A 16,350-nucleotide genomic window follows, 5' to 3' on the forward strand; every position below is an offset into this window, starting at 1 on the left:
GAAGGGCCTCTGTAGTAGGAGAGCAAGTACATATGAACCCACCAACTACCTAGAGGAAAGAGCTGCTAATGGTTTGTGTTTTCTTGTCATAAGAACATAAGAGACGCCAATGTTGGATCAGGCCAAAGGCCCATCCAGTCCAACACTCTGTGTCACACAGTGGCCAGAAATACCAGTGCCATCAGGAGGTCCAGCAGTGGGGCCAGGACATTAGAAGCCCTCCCACTGTTGACCCCCCCCCCAAGCACCAAGAAGACAGAGCATCACTTGCCCCAGAGCCCCTAGCTATACCTTGTGGCTAATAGCCACTGATGGACCTCTGCTCCATATGCTTATCTAATTCCCTTTTGAAGCCGTCCATGCTTGTAGCACCCACCACTTCCTGTGGCAGTGAATTCCATGTGTTAATCACTCTTTGGGTGAAGAAGTACTTCCTTTTATCCGTTCTAACCCGACCGCTCAGCAATTTCATGGAGTGCCCACGGGTTCTTGTATTGTGAGAAAGGGAGAAAAGTACCTCTTTCTCTACCTGCTCTTTCCCATGCATAATCTTATAAACCTCGATCATGTCACCCCTCAGTCGTCTTTTCTCCAAGCTAAAGAGCCCTAAGCGCTTTAACCTTTCCTCATAGGGAAAGTGTTCCAACCCTTTTATCATTCGAGTTGCCCTTTTCTGCACTTTTTCCAAAGCTATAATATCCTTTTTAAGGTGTGGTGCCCAGAACTGCACACAGTATTCCAAATGAGGTCTCACCATTGATTTATATAGGGGCATTATTATATTGGCTGATCTGTTTTCAATACCCTTCCTAATAATCCCCAGCATAGCATTGGCCTTCTTTATTGCAGTCACACACTGTCTCGACATTTTCAGTGAGTTATCCACTACAACTCCAAGATCTCTCTCTTGCTCAGTCTCTGCCAGTTCAGACCCCATCAATGTGTATTTATATTTAGGATTTTTGGCTCCAATGTGCATCACCTTGCACTTGGTCACATTGAACCCCATTTGCCATGTTGACGCCCACTCGCCCATCCTTGACAGATCCCTTTGGAGTGCCTCACAATCCTCACTGGTTTTCACCACCCTGAACAACTTTGTATCATCCGCAAATTTAGCCACTTCACTGCTTACTCCCATCTCCAAATCATTAATGAACAAGTTAAAAAGCAGTGGACCAAGTACTGATCCCTGTGGTACCCCACTGCTTACCCCCCTCCACTGGGAGAACTGCCCATTTATACTCACTCTCTGTTTTCTATTAATTAGCCAGTTTTTGATCCATAAAAGGACTTGTCCTTTTATCCCATGATTTTTGAGCTTACTTAGGAGCCTTTGATGAGGAACTTTATCAAAAGCTTTCTGGAAGTCAAGGTAAATAATATCTATTGGATCCCCCTTGTCCACATGTTTGTTCACCCCCTCAAAGAACACTAACAGGTTAGTGAGACAAGATCTTCCCTTACAGAACCCATGCTGAGTCTGCCTCAATAGGTTTTGTTCATCTATGTGCCTACTAATTCTTTCCTTTATAATGGTTTTCACCAATTTACCCGGTATCGATGTCAGACTGACTGGCCTGTAATTTCCCGGATCTCCTCTGGAACCCTTTTTAAAGATGGGAGTGACATTAGCTACCTTCCAGTCCTCAGGAATGGAGGCAGATTTACATTTACGTTTTTTGCTATATGCTCCTCATATTCCCTTTTTGCCTGCCTGACCACAGACTTGCATTTTATTTGCCATAGCCTGTGTTCCGTTTTATCAGCCTCACTGTGACTAGCTTTCCACTGCTTAAAGGAATCCTTTTTACCTTTTACAGCTTCCATTACTTTGTTTGTTAACCATGCAGGCTTTTTCCTATACCTGTTTGTGCCTTTCCTAACCTGCGGAATATATATATATATATATATATATTTGCGCTTCTAGGATTGTAGTTTTAAATAGTTTCCAAGCTTCCCCAATGGTTTTGATCCTTTCTACTTTTTCTTTCAGTTTCCTCCCACATGTCCTCTCATATCAGAGAAGTTACCCCTTTTAAAGTTAAAAGTGGTTGTGTCTGTCTTTTTGGCCATTCCCTACTTATACAAATGTTGAACTCAACAACATTATTATCACTGTTCCCAAGCGGTGCAATCACTTTCACATCTCTCACCAGGTCTTGAGTGTTACTTAGGACAAAATCAAGGATCGCCTCTCCCCTGGTAGGTTCCATGACCATCTGCTCCATAGCACAGTCATTTAGAGTGTCTAGAAACTCAATCTCTTTCTCTCGACTAGAACTAACATCATGAATGTTTTCAGGTATTAACTTTGGTTAATTTGTGACTGTTGTTTGAATGCATGCTGGGAAGGTAAAATGCTGAAGCTTGTGACCTTGCTTGTTATAGCCAGCTGTAACTGCGCATGTCCCTTGAAAAGTACTGGGTTCAATACATCAGGATACAGACCACGACATCCGAGAAGACGTGTTTAATGGTACTTAACACATGGAACAGAAACTAACGGCCGGTTGGCCAACTTTATACAATCGTGGAGGGATATCCCTAGGTCCTATTGGCGGGTTTGAACTTCCCGCCAATGTCCCTATTGGCTCCTTACTTATAGTTCGGGAGCCTAGTCCCTATTGTCTTCTGGATTGAAGGTCTAGCTGCCTCTGGCTGGCGTCAGGCAGTATCCAAAGACATAACATCCCTGATGTCAGTTAGCTTGCGTTAGATGGAAACCATACTACACGATGTACACATATCTGTTATATTAGATACTTTTTATCACTTCATAGCTTGGGAAGAAGAAGGCCCACTGTTCAACTGAAGGAGGTATATTTTTGCCTGGGAAAAGTCCAACCTACGGGCCTGGGCCCAATCAGAATGGTGTGATGGATATATGACAAAGTCTGATGGAACCAATAATTCTGATTTATTTCTAACTGTCATAGGGGGTATAAAACTTTATGTCTCCCATTGTAACCTTAGGGAGAGCTGTGGGATCCAAAACCTTATTGGATCTGCACCTCCCTCCTTTGTTGATCAATGAAGTACAAGATCTGATTCTGCTCTACAGGATTGTACTGAGTGTTTTCTCAAATTGGGCTGGGGAAACACACCCAGACAGGATTTGTAATGTATTGAAATGATTACATGAATCACCTCATAGGACTCCCATGTTAAGCTTCGAGCCAGACCAGGGCTCCTCTGAGCGAACTTCCTATTGGTCGCTTCGTAACAGCGACCAATCAGAACGATACCATTCCCTAGGAGGGAAAGACTCCCATTGGCCCTTATCCAAGCAATCTCATTGGTTGTTATTTGTAAATAGGCGTGGCTACATTAGCCCGGTTATGTTTAAAAGGAGCATAAGCTCCCACTGTTTTCTGTTCTGGTTTCTTACTGAGTTAGTGCTTGTTCGTTACTTCTAATAAAGCTGAATCACTTGCTGAATCACTCTACGAGTCCTTTGTTAGCGCGATCTAACAATTGGCGACGAAGGTGGGATGTTAGAACAGGTAGGCAGCCCTGCGGACATCCACACTTCGGACTCGGAAGAAAGCGGGCAAAGCACAGCAGCCGATCCGGCGGAGGCGCCACCAGCTCCGGTGCCCAAGTCTCCCCCGATGGCTGGAAGCCAGAAGTTCGAGTGCTTCGAACCCTCCTCAGAAGACTGGGACTCCTACCTGTCCAGGTTCGAGTTCCATCTGGAGACCCACGACATCACCGATGAGGCGAAGAAACGAGCATGCCTCCTGAGTTCCTGCGGGAAGGGGACCTTCGACATAGCCAGGTCGTTGGTGGCCCCAACTGATATAAAGACTGTCACCTACGCTGACATCACGGAGAAGCTTAAGGCTCACTATTCTCCACAACCGTCGGAGATCGCCTGCCGGCACGCTTTTTACAAGCGGAACCAGGCCGGAGGCGAGACCATCGCAGATTTCGTGGCGGCCCTTCGCAAAGCCGCACGGCCATGTAATTTCCACAACGTGGAGGAAGCCCTCAGAGACCGTCTCGTCTGCGGTCTCAAAGATGAAAGGCTGCAACAGAGGCTGTTCGCCCGCACCACCCTGACCTGGGCAGTGGCCTACGAAGAGGCCGTGGCCGCGGAAGCAGCGGAGAAGTCCACGAAGGAGGTCCGCCAGCGGGTGGCAGAGCCCAGTATACACGCTCAACGAGACAGCGAGGGCGAAGACGCGGATGATGACGTCAACGCGGTTCGAGGCAAGCGGACCCCAGCGAAGACTACCAACGTCAAGCCTTGCTCCGGTTGTGGCGGGAAACACCAGCGCGACTCCTGTTGGGCTCGTGATGTCGACTGCAGAGCGTGTGGACGGCGTGGTCATCTGGCCAGAGTCTGCAGATCAGCAAAGAAGGATCCCTCAACTAACAACCGGTCAGCGCAGAGGGGCACTCCAGTCAGCACCCAAGGCAAGACCCGTTCCTCAGCATCGGAAGCAAGCTGCCAGTTGACGGCGACCTTGTCGAGCGCATCGGCCGTAAATCGCACCAGCAGCCAGGGCAAGATCACCGTGACTCCACTCCTCGACGGCCGACCCTGTACAATGGAGGTGGACTCAGGATCGTCCGTGACGGTGATTTCTGCCGCGTCCTGGCGCCAGTTGTTCCCGAACCGAAGCCGGCGGCGGCTCCAGCCTGCGGGAACCAGAGTGTCCGACTTCCAGGGCAACCGAATTCCCTTGGCCGGACGGGACTCTGTTACTGTTGAGTATAAGGGGAAATGTGTTAAACTGTCATTCCTGATTGCAGAGGGAGACCGGGTTAACCTGCTAGGGTTAGATTGGTTTGAGCCATTGGGCATTGGTATTTCTGGGATTAACAGGATGTCTGAAAATAAATGGGGCATGCTGTACGACCTGTTCCCTGATGTATTTGCCGAAGGGTTGGGGAGGTACAAGGGCCCCCCGGTTGCGTTTGACTTAGATCCGTCAGTCAAACCTATTAGGTTGAAGTATCGGAAAGTACCTGTGTCTCTCAAACATAAGGTGGAAAAAGAGATTGACAAACTAGTTGAGCAAGGGGTTTTAGAGCCAGTACCATACAGCAAATGGGAGACCCCGATCGTAACCCCTGTCAAATCAGATGGGTCCATACGACTATGCGCCGATTACAAATGTACGATTAACAAGGCGCTGCAGCAACATTCGTACCCGGTCCCGGTAATAAGCCACATTTTGGCTTCCCTGGGGGGTGGCAAGATTTTCGCCAAATTTGACCTGGCCCAGGCATACCAGCAGTTGCCTGTCACCCCGGAGGCTGCCGAGGCCCAAACAATTGTAACCCACCAAGGGGCTTTTAAAGTGAACAGGCTGCAATTCGGGGTCAACGTAGCACCTGGGATTTTTCAGGGCCTCATGGAACGTCTACTAAGGGGGGTACCTGGCACAGTGCCCTATTTTGACGACGTGCTGATTGCGGGCGGGTCTGAACAGGAACTACTGGACCGGGTTAAAGAGGTCCTCAGGCGTTTTCAAAATGCCGGTCTCAGAGTTAAGCGCTCAAAATGCACGCTCGGGGTGGAAAGTGTGGACTTCCTGGGGTTTCGCATTGACGCAGAGGGAGTCCACCCCACGGATGAGAAGGTATCTGCAATCCAAAACGCCCCCAGGCCGGTGAGTAAGAAGGAGCTCCAATCCTTTTTAGGACTCCTGAATTTTTATCATGCGTTTTTACCGCATAAGGCATCAGTGGCGGCCCCTTTGCACGCGCTTTTGCACAAGGAGGCAAAATGGAAGTGGGGGCAGGCCGAGGAAAAGGCTTTTGTGGGAGTCAAGGAGCTGCTGACATCTAATGCCGTACTCACGCATTATGATGAACACAAGCTCCTGGTGTTAGCTGCTGACGCTTCACCTTTTGGAGTAGGCGCAGTTTTAAGCCATCTGATGCCTGATGGGAGCGAAGCGCCTATCGCTTTTTATTCTAGATCACTATCTGCGGCAGAGCGGAACTATGCCCAGATAGACAAGGAGGGTCTGGCGTTGGTAGCGGCTGTCAAAAAGTTCCATGATTTTATTTTTGGCAGACGATTTTTGCTGGTCACTGACCACAAGCCGCTACTGGGGATTTTTGCGCCCGATAAGCAATTGCCAAACATCATGTCCCCACGCATGCTTAGATGGGCGATATTTTTGCAGGCTTATGATTTTGACTTAGAGCACCGGCCTGGGAAAGCGATTGGGCATGCGGATGCCCTCAGCCGGTGCCCGGTGCCGGACATTGGCGCAGACCCTGCCCCCGCCTGTGAGGTCTTGGCAATTGAGGAGCTTCCTCGACCCCCGGTATCATCCAGGGACATTGCAGCACACACGGCCAAGGATAGCGTGCTGTCCCGAGTATTAAACTGGGTTTGGAGGGGGTGGCCGGTTGGAAGCGTTGAACCGGAGTTCGGCCCTTACAAAAGCCGTCAAAATGAACTATCCATTTCTAAGGGCTGTGTATTATGGGGGAACAGGGTGGTGGTTCCTGACAAACTCAGGACGAGAGTGTTAGAGTCGCTGCACGAGGGTCACCCCGGTATGGTACACACCAAAGCGTTGGCCAGAGGGTATGTCTGGTGGCCGGGGCTGGACAAAGAGATCGAAGAATGGGTACGAGGGTGTCCCAAATGCCAGCAAGTCAGACCCGATCCCCCACAAGCTACACCCCAAGGCTGGGAGTCATCTGGTAAACCCTGGGCCAGATTGCATATAGATTTTGCTGGCCCTCTCCAAGGGCAAATGTTCCTAATTGTGGTGGACGCTATGTCCAAATGGCTGGAGGTCGTGCATATGAAATCGACCACATCACTTGCTGTGATCCATGCGCTCCGCCGACTTTTTGCCACCCACGGGTTGCCTGACGTCATCGTCAGTGACAACGGGCCTCAATTTGTGTCTGAGGAATTTAGGCTCTTCCTCATTCCCCTGATGTTGAGTGGAGACCCCCAGAGCAGGCAGTGAGTACCGAAAGGCCCGGTACTGTCCCCGAGTCAGGGCAGAACCCTGTGTGCGGGGCTGAAATCCCAGTAGAGTTTGTGCCTGAACCAGGCTGTAGTGAACCCCACAGTGACTCACAACCTTGTGTGCCTATAGAGCCTGCACCGCTTCGCAGGTCTCAGCGTACGCGGCAGATGCCGACTTATCTAAAAGACTACGAGTGTAATAAAGTATTTTGGAACAGTTGATGTACAACAGCATGACTTGAATGTATGTAAATAATAAAACAATTGGGATGATGGCTTAACTTAGGGGGGAGGAATTGTAATGTATTGAAATGATTACATGAATCACCTCATAGGACTCCCATGTTAAGCTTCGAGCCAGACCAGGGCTCCTCTGAGCGAACTTCCTATTGGTCGCTTCGTAACAGCGACCAATCAGAACGATACCATTCCCTAGGAGGGAAAGACTCCCATTGGCCCTTATCCAAGCAATCTCATTGGTTGTTATTTGTAAATAGGCGTGGCTACATTAGCCCGGTTATGTTTAAAAGGAGCATAAGCTCCCACTGTTTTCTGTTCTGGTTTCTTACTGAGTTAGTGCTTGTTCGTTACTTCTAATAAAGCTGAATCACTTGCTGAATCACTCTACGAGTCCTTTGTTAGCGCGATCTAACAGGATTATTTTCTGTACATCAAACCTAGGGCCCTTTTCAGGTTTGTAGAAAGATCTGTCTTGCTCATTCACTGCTCCAGTCACCAAATTTAAGTATTCAAAGATATCCAGAATTTGCTATTAGAGTATAAGATGACCATTGACTAGCCTTGTGTAGGTGATAAGCAGCCAACTGTTAACTACCCCTTCATCCTGGTCCTGGATAGCCATTCTGCCTCTCAAGGACGCAAGAAATAGTTCTTGTAGTTACCAGAAAGTGTAGCATATCCCCTAGTTGTCTATCTAACAGGAGACAGATGTGCATCACAGGAAGAGAAATGATGGCATTTAGGCTAGCTGTCTATATGAAGTATTAGTTATAAACCATTTTATTGACTGAATAGAGAAGCAGAATTCGTAATTAATTATCCTGAAGGATATGCAGACTAGTTGACAAGACACTGTGATTGTCTGGTGTCTCAGATATTTCTCTTTCTAACACATACACACACCCTTTACAATGGTGCACTGTTTAAGATCCTGGCAACAGCCATCTGGTTTATATATGCAGAGCACAGTTCTACCCATCTGGCTCCCTGTCAACTGTACAGCCCTCAAACCATCTCATTTACATTTTCTGAGATAAGAAAGACACTCTCTGGGACATTTAACTTGTACTGTTTGTTTAGTTGCTTCTGGAAGAGGAGCATAATGCAGAAAATCAATGACATATAATAGCAAAAAGGGATGCTGATCTATTAACTTTGAAATATATATATATATTTTTGTTATCCTTTCTGTGACTATTTGAAGTAAGCCTCACAGATTTCAGTGGAAATGTATGCACATATTGTTGAGAATGGTTACTGGTCCTGGTCTCCAAAACAGACAGCTCAATGCCCCTTACATAGTAAAATCATATAGGAAGCGCAAGCATGATGCTGAAGCTTCAAGCAAAAGGCTCCTCCAAGCACCATAAACTCTAGTGGTGACACAGAAGTGAAGATAGAGGACCACCGAGGCCGCCCCGATATTTTCGGGAAATGAACAGGATAAACATCTCATTAATTAAAAGCTAAAGTCTGATGGGAAGGAGCCTGAGCAAGCCAGCTGGCTTCGGGCTAGACTAGGAGGCCCGGTGCAAAGCTCCTCTTAGTTGCCATAGCAACACAGGGCGGGAAAAACCGCGAAGCACAAGCGAGCCTCTAGATGGCAGTCTGGAGCCATCCCTGCCCTGCTGCGGGGAGGGGGGGGGGGAAGGAACACTCTACCGCATTCATTTCATTTGCCCGGAAGTATTTGCGAGTTGGGTTACTTTTTCCGGAAGGAGAATTCCTCGATGTCCCGCGTGCAGGGGAGTTTCGTTAGGACGAGTAACGGAGATATCCCCCGCAGCCGCGTGACCTCCTCCCCGTCTTCAGTTTCCTACTTCACTGAAAAGTAGGAGAGCGGATCGCGACGCCAAGCGGGCTCTGAAGAAAAGGTGCTTCAGTATTCTTCCTGTTACCCACTTCTGTCAGTGTTCTTTAAAAAAAAAAAAAAAAGCCTCGCCTGTTAAGTGGAAATGATTCCCATGGTGCGTTTAAAAATATCGGTTGTGGACATTGTACTCTCTTGTTAGCGATTTCTCTCTGTGTGTTTGTATTTAAGGGCGACTTAAGTTTTGAAGCTAGGGGGAAGGGAATTGGGATGTATTACAGATACTCCGTTGTTGTTGCTTGTTACAGATACGTTTGAAATCCTCGATATTTCTGTTCTCGAAGCAAATGTAGTTTGGAAGCAATAACAAAATATGTTGTAGATCAAGATTAACGTGAATAAGCTGTCTCCCGTCGTATATTTTTTTCGTTTCGCTAGAAAAGATTTAAGAATGTGCTTGAGTTTTGCAGGATTGTGCCCTTTGTAAAACGGTTTCTAAAGATGTGTTTTTCTGTGGTTTTGCTTCATTTTGTTGTAATGTCTGTGATTTGTTATGGCCGCTGTTCTTTTTGTTATGGAGATAATTATCCATTTCAGTGCCTGTTAATGTTGATTAAAGGTATTAAATTTTGTCCATTGCTTGGATCTGGTAGCATTGATAATCTGTTAAAAAACAAAAACAAATAACCCTCTAGTTGTATAAGAGATAATCTCCCCCCCCCCATAACCTGTTCATTTTCTTGCCCTTTTCATATGATAATGTATTTGAACTGAATACCACAGTTGCTTCAGGTCTGTTTCCCACTGCGTACACAGAGTCAATGAACTACTCCACAAATCTCTTTTTTGTGTCCAAAATAATGATAGGAGTGGGGAGGAGAGAGATTAGTATGCAGCTGGTTTCAAGGCTGCAGTTCTCTGAACACTTGGGAGTATTCTCCCCCCCCCCCCTGTCAGTGGGCTGCATTAAAATCAGTCTGATAGCACAAAGGTGCAATTGTGTTCTGAACATTTATTTGGGGTCTTAGCCTGTTCTCTTTTCAGAACCCTCAACAAGTAATTTGTTTGAAATGTTTTCTGCTTTGCTTAAGTGTTTTGTTTTACAGGAGTGCCGTAGACACATAATCAGCCTGTGTGGGAGCTGTACGTGTTGCCAGTATGTCTGAAGTTGAAAAGGCTGTAGATGCATTCTCTGAAATGAACCTTGGTGATGCACGTAAACTGCTTGGTGAGGACAAGGAAGCCGATCCGAATGCAAGCTGTAAAGATATTGTGGTCACTATTGGAGCTACTGTACCAACTGGCTTTGAGCTGACTGCTGCAGATGAAGTGCAAGAGAAACTAGGGTCACAGTCTAGAATTAGCAAGGATCGAGGAAAAATCTATTTTGAAATTCCTGTAATCAGTCTTCCACAGGTTTGCAGCTATTATTTGACTAATATTTCATCTTCTGTAATTTATATACTTCCAGTATTCTCGGTTACACGCTTATAAATGTTCTGGATTGTAACTAATGGCATAACTGTCGCCTAGGTGTTTTTTAAAGTATATTCTTGTCCAAGGCTGGTCCTTCCAAACTTAATCAGGCTACAGCAGGAGGCCATGATCCCAGCCCCAAACTGTGGGCTGCCAACTCCTTCTTTGTCTGCACCCAATGGCAGGAGGACTGGCATTGCTGGGCCAGACAGTACATGGCTCCTATGCATCACTGAACAGCCACTTTAAGAAGCTGCAAGCTGTAGCGGAACCAAGCTATCAAACAAACGAGGAACAGGTTTGGGAAGCCTGTTTGGGCATGTGCATAATTAAGCCTGGCCCATATAAGGGGCCAAGTGGCAGGCCAGGAAGGAGGCTCCAAGTCTTCTCCAGGTTGTGGAAGAGTGACTTGGGAAGAGAGGAGGGTGAACAAGGTGGGCTTAACCCCTTCCCCCTCAACTGCTCAGGCCTTTGCTGTCCCTGGGGTCTTGATGGGAGCCATGAAGGCAGAGAGGGAGAACCAAGTAGTTGCGGACCTCCTGGATTCTCACAAGTCTTTTGAGCAAGACAGCTGTTCATAATGTAAATCATAATATTGAGGTAGAGGAGAGAGTGGGGACTGAAGAAAACAAATGGTTTTGTTTTATAATGTCCCTTCAGCACTAAATCATGCTTGATTATGATGGATGTGTCTGTATTATATATATATATACGTATATATGTACGTATATATAATTATGTGTGTATGTGTATATATGTATATATGTGTGTGTGTGTGTATATATATATATATGTGTGTGCGCAAATAGTAGTTTCAGAATGGGATCTAAGAGTTGCATTTAAAAATGCATGCTCAGATATGGGAGAAGCTTGAAGAATGTACATCTAAAACAAGTTTTCATTAGAGGCAATAAAACATTAAAAAGTGTTTCTAATTTCATTTAGGTACACCAGTTAAGATCAGTGGACAATTTATTTGTTGTAGTTCAGGAGTTCAAAGATTATCAGTTCAAAGAAACGAAGGTAAGTTATCTTTCCTGCCGAAACTTTAATTACAATATTTTGTTGAAATTAGAAAAATAGCAGTTCAGGGATTTCTAGCATGGAACATCACTCTTTAAAAAGGGGGGGGGGACCAAGGAGTTTGACATGTTGGAAAGTGGGGATTATTATGTTTATATTAAAATGTTTATTTTCCTAAAACAGTGCTAAAAACTTTCTTGTAGAATTGGTCTCCAGTATCAAGTTTTACTGTTTATCTCAGCATTTGAATTAAGGATGATTCTTTTACTGCAAAAACTTTATCTAATTTGGTTGTGCTGCACTTATATTCTGTGCTGTTTCATGTTCATATTTGACAAGTCCTGTTATATTTCCTTAGTAACTCTGTTTATGGTCAAATGTCTGAGTACTATATAAACCATTGTACACGTGTACCACTCTGCCCCCTTCATGCATTTGAAAATGTTAACAGTTTGCTTATGAAAGTTTATACCACAATATATCAAACCATACTGAAAAAAATCCACAAGATTCTTTTTCATCCCTGCATACCCTCTGTGCCATATGACAAGGTGCTTTTTAATCTTTTGAAAACTTCAGTAACACTTAGGGTTTATCAGTCGCCTGGAGACACAAATGTGTCCCTTTAATAAAAGCTTAATGGAGTGTTATTTAACTGGTAATGTTGTTCTGTTTCTGTTCTGAAAATCAGCAACATTTATGAATGGCTTTATTAATACATGAGTTTTATGGGAGGTTTCTTTTGATCTGTTACAGGAAGAAGCTCTAAAGGATTTAGAAGATCTGGCTAAGAAACTGCCTTGGAGTGACCCTTTGCAAGTATGGAAACTAAATACAAGCCTTAAGAAAAAGAAAACGAGACAGAAAAAAGGCAATCAACAGAGTAATACAAAGAAACAGAAACTGGAGGGTGACGTGAAAGGAGAGCGAACTGTGAAAGGGTTCCATGAGCCTCTGGAAAATATTTCAGGCATGGTGTCTGCTGAAATTCAGGATCCACAAAAAGCTGATGAAATGGTACCACCAAACGAAGATGAACAGTCTGATTTTAAAGAAGAGGGAGCATCCAATGATGAAAACGCATCTGGTGACTGCAAGAAGAGTGATATGGAAGGTCAGGTGCTAAAGTTCCGGGTGACATGTAACAGAGCTGGTGGTAATCACAGCTTTACATCAAATGAGGCAGCAAGGGATTTTGGAGGAGCTGTGCAAGATTTTTTCCAGTGGAAAGCAGACATGACCAATTTTGATGTGGAGGTACAGCACAGCTGTGTGTGTTTTTTAAGTCCGTGTGTGTGTGGCAGTAAGAAAGAGTGAAAATATGATGCATTTTAGACTTTAATTTTTACAAACACTCCTGTACTGAGAACCTGTTTCAGCAAGAGGCATGAAATGGAGATGGCAAATATGGAAGTGGCTGAGACCACTGGTGGTGATTGCTGCCCTGACTCAGGTCTTCTTTATCTAATGTAACCTGATTGGCACTCTGATTACGCTACTCATCAGCTAAGATTTTGGTTTGGGATCGCTAATAATTAAATGCTGTCTAGTTGTCCCCAGTTTCCCCTGGTGCATGTTACAAGATGTATGGATCGGTGCTTTTCTTGTCACTTTATTGTACACTGTAGTCTGCAGAGAAAAACAAAATACTGCTTTAAAAACGTGATTGGGCATTGGCCCACAAGAACAGATGTCTTTTCAGAATTGTTTGTTTTATTATTCTACCTTCAGCGTACTTCACAGGGTAAAAATTGGTGGGTGGGCAGTGGCTTCTTCATTTTAGTGAAGGATTTTGAGACATTTTCTTTTGAATACACAGGAAGATGGATGAGATGTTGGTTCTGCTATCTCCCTTTATGTTAGTTATCATACAGTTGTCAGAAGGGACAGGCATGGACAATCTAGAAATTAGAGTTTACAGATCAGCTAGATCTCAGTCAGTATGCAAGAGTACCTGAAGGACAAGTTTTCATTTCATGAATTAAGGGGAAGGGCTTATGGAAACTTTAGAAACTGAAGAGGGTAAACTTGGAATTCCTGTTCGTAGGTGCTGCAGTGCTTAGGGTGAAGTATATTGTTCTGTGGATTTCCCTATAGGTTCTTCTGAACATTCACAATAATGAAGTCGTAGTGGGGATTGCCTTAACAGAGGAGAGTCTTCACAGAAGAAATATTACACATTTTGGTCCCACAACCCTTCGATCTACTCTAGCATATGGTATGCTCAGGTAAGTGTGAAGATTTATTTGGGAATCTTAACAGATGAAGGTCCCTCAAATATGCACTATACCCTAAATGTGTTTGTGTATATTCTGCTGCTTGGTGCCAAACACTGGGTATCTGAAGATCCTGTCAATGTGTCTTGAACTGGGCAACTGAGGGAGCAATCCTAAGCAGTCTACCAGAAGTAAGTTCCATTTTACTCACTGGGGCTTAGGATTGCCGCCTGAGTGTGCTCCAGTGGGTTACACAGTGTGGAATTCCTTCTAATCTTAAGTACAAGAAAAATATTTATTCTGTAGGTTTTTAGTATGGACAAAGACTATAACTTGCGAGAAGTGTATTATAAAGTTGTACTAATAATTTATTCTGATCATTAAAAGTCTGTTTTATTTTAACTCAAACATATTTTTGAAGGGATCTTAATATCACTGTTTGGTGTTGAGTTGCAGTGATGGCAGTGAAATTCAAAGGTGGTTGTTTAAAAATATCTTGTTATTTCTAAGGCATGGCACTACTGTAATTGTCTATGTTTGCTGTTGGTTTCATTTATTATACAAACATTGGTAAATTGATAATGTTTTCTTTTTCCACGCTGATTTTCCTTCATTCAAATTTGTTTTTAGGCTTTGTGATCCTCAGCCAGCTGATATAATAATTGATCCAATGTGTGGAACAGGTGCCATACCAATAGAGGTACTGTTGCATTTTGAAAGCTGAAGTAGCTAGCAACTCACAGAATAGTGCATGTCTTGGTAACACTTACCACTTTCTCAGTTTAAAGTGTCATCTATTGTCATATCATTTGTATTGGCCACCTAGGCTTCCAATCCACTAATCTACATATTGTAGCCTGCTGTCACAACCTACAAATTTTTTTGGCATGTTGTTTGTGACGTAGTGTTTTTGGTCAGGTGAAAAATAAGTGTGTAGATTCTCTATACTGTGTTAGACATATACTGTAGCCAGTTGTGTTAACCATTCCCAGGGTAATAGGATTTATAAATTGCTATATATAATATTAATCCAGTGTTGCAGTTAACTGTTCAGGCATCTTATGTGTCCCCTTACAGATCCTTATAACACCCTATAAGGAGGGCCAGTTGTAGTGTTACATCTAAAGGTGATGAGGTCAGGAAATGTGGTTTGCCAGAGGCCATCGTGGTAATTTAGCTACTTTGTATATCCTGAATATTTTGGTTGACATAACGCGGGTAGCTGACTTCATCAGCTGTCAGTTTAGAATTTTTTCTGTAATACTTGTGACTGTTTGGCTCACATGGCATTAAAAAAAGACAGAGTGGGGTGTCCTGAGGAAGGATCAGACATCTCTGCTTGCTGCTGTGAATCAGGATAGGGATTGTGCTGGAACTGTGGGGTGCCAAAAATGAAGGGAAGAAAGCACTAGGGGTGTGCATTCGGGTCTACCTGAACCATAAATATACTTTAAAAAAACTTACTGTTTTTTTCCCCAGATATATATCAGCATCCCAAATATATCCAGGATTTTTCAGGAGAACCCCCCCCCCCAAAAAAAAAAATCTCAAAAAAATCCAGATATATTGGGAAATTACCTGCAAACCAAAACAATATCTGAGGGGCTGGAACAGATTGCTCCCCCTGCTCAGCTGTTTTGGGGTTTTCTTCTGCAGTCCCTTTAAATGGGGTGTTTAAAGGAACTGCAGAAGACAGCCTGCAAAACAGCTGGGGGGGGGCACTCTCCCTGCTGGCTCAGCTGGGCTGTTTTGGGCTGTTCAACTTAACTGCTGAAGAGAGCCCCAGCAGAGCCTGCAAGGAGAGTTCTCCTTGCAGGATCAACTGCTTTGTGGACTCTCTTGGGCAGACCGGTTTAAACCAGGCTGTCCTGCAGAGCCCCAGACCAGCCTGCAGGGAGAGTTCTCCCTTCAGGATCAGCTGCTTGGTGGAGTCCCTTGGGCAGTCCAGGTTAAAGTGGGCTGCCCAGCAGACCCTGTGGGGAGAGTTCTTTCCACAGGATCGGCTCCTTGGCAGGCTCTGTTGGGCAGTTCAGTTAAAACGGGGCTACCCAGCAGAGCCACAGCCTGGCCAGCCTGCGAAGAAACTTCTTCCTGCAGGATTGGCTGCTTGGCAAGCTGTGTTGGGCAGTCCAGTTTAAAGCAGGCTGCACAGCAGAGCCTGCAGTTAGAGTTCTCCCCACAGGCTTGGCGCCTTGGCGCGTTCAGTTTAAAGGGACTGCCCAAAAAAGCCTCAGCTGTTTTTTGCGGCTTTGCTGGAGCTTTTTTTTTTCTCAGTGTATTTTTCAGTTCGGTTCTATTGAACCCGAAAAAAATTGGGATTTCCAAAAAATCCCAGATTTGAATACTTTACCAATTTTGAGATCCAGGGTGTTTTTTTGGGGGGGGTTGGGGGGGGTGTCCAATAGACCCCAACCAAAAAATACTGAGGAAAAAATTGCTCACCCCTGTAAAGCACGCTCTCCTCCTGGCCTATCTCAGATCTCATTTTGCAGTCTGTTCCTAAGAATAGATGAATACAAGAGGGGGACCCGCGATACTCGCGGGGGGGAAGAGAAGAGCTCCGTCTCCTCCATCCCCCCCCCGCTCGATCTCCCCGCGGCGGCGGCGAGGCCGGTGTCCCGTCCCCCCCCCGC

General features: G+C 45.1%; 1 protein-coding gene across 2 annotated transcripts in view; it reads left to right on the forward strand.

Moving 5' to 3' along the window:
• Nucleotides 1-8,917: 8,917 nt before the first annotated feature.
• THUMPD3 (THUMP domain containing 3) overlaps nucleotides 8,918-16,350 on the forward strand; it is an 11,962-nt gene continuing 4,529 nt past the window's right edge. Inside the window, exons 1-6 of one of the 2 annotated variants that reach the window (XM_015425257.1) lie at nucleotides 8,918-9,159; nucleotides 10,109-10,418; nucleotides 11,424-11,501; nucleotides 12,258-12,758; nucleotides 13,599-13,729; nucleotides 14,348-14,417. In XM_015425257.1, the coding sequence (XP_015280743.1) occupies nucleotides 10,161-10,418; nucleotides 11,424-11,501; nucleotides 12,258-12,758; nucleotides 13,599-13,729; nucleotides 14,348-14,417 (1,038 nt within the window). In that variant the 5' untranslated portion in view covers nucleotides 8,918-9,159; nucleotides 10,109-10,160. The remainder of the gene's footprint in view (nucleotides 9,160-10,108; nucleotides 10,419-11,423; nucleotides 11,502-12,257; nucleotides 12,759-13,598; nucleotides 13,730-14,347; nucleotides 14,418-16,350) is intronic. The other variant, XM_015425258.1, reaches the window with a different exon arrangement.

This window comes from Gekko japonicus, unplaced genomic scaffold, assembly GCF_001447785.1.
Source record: "Gekko japonicus isolate JY-2015 unplaced genomic scaffold, Gekko_japonicus_V1.1 scaffold2, whole genome shotgun sequence".
NCBI lineage: Eukaryota > Metazoa > Chordata > Lepidosauria > Squamata > Gekkonidae > Gekko > Gekko japonicus.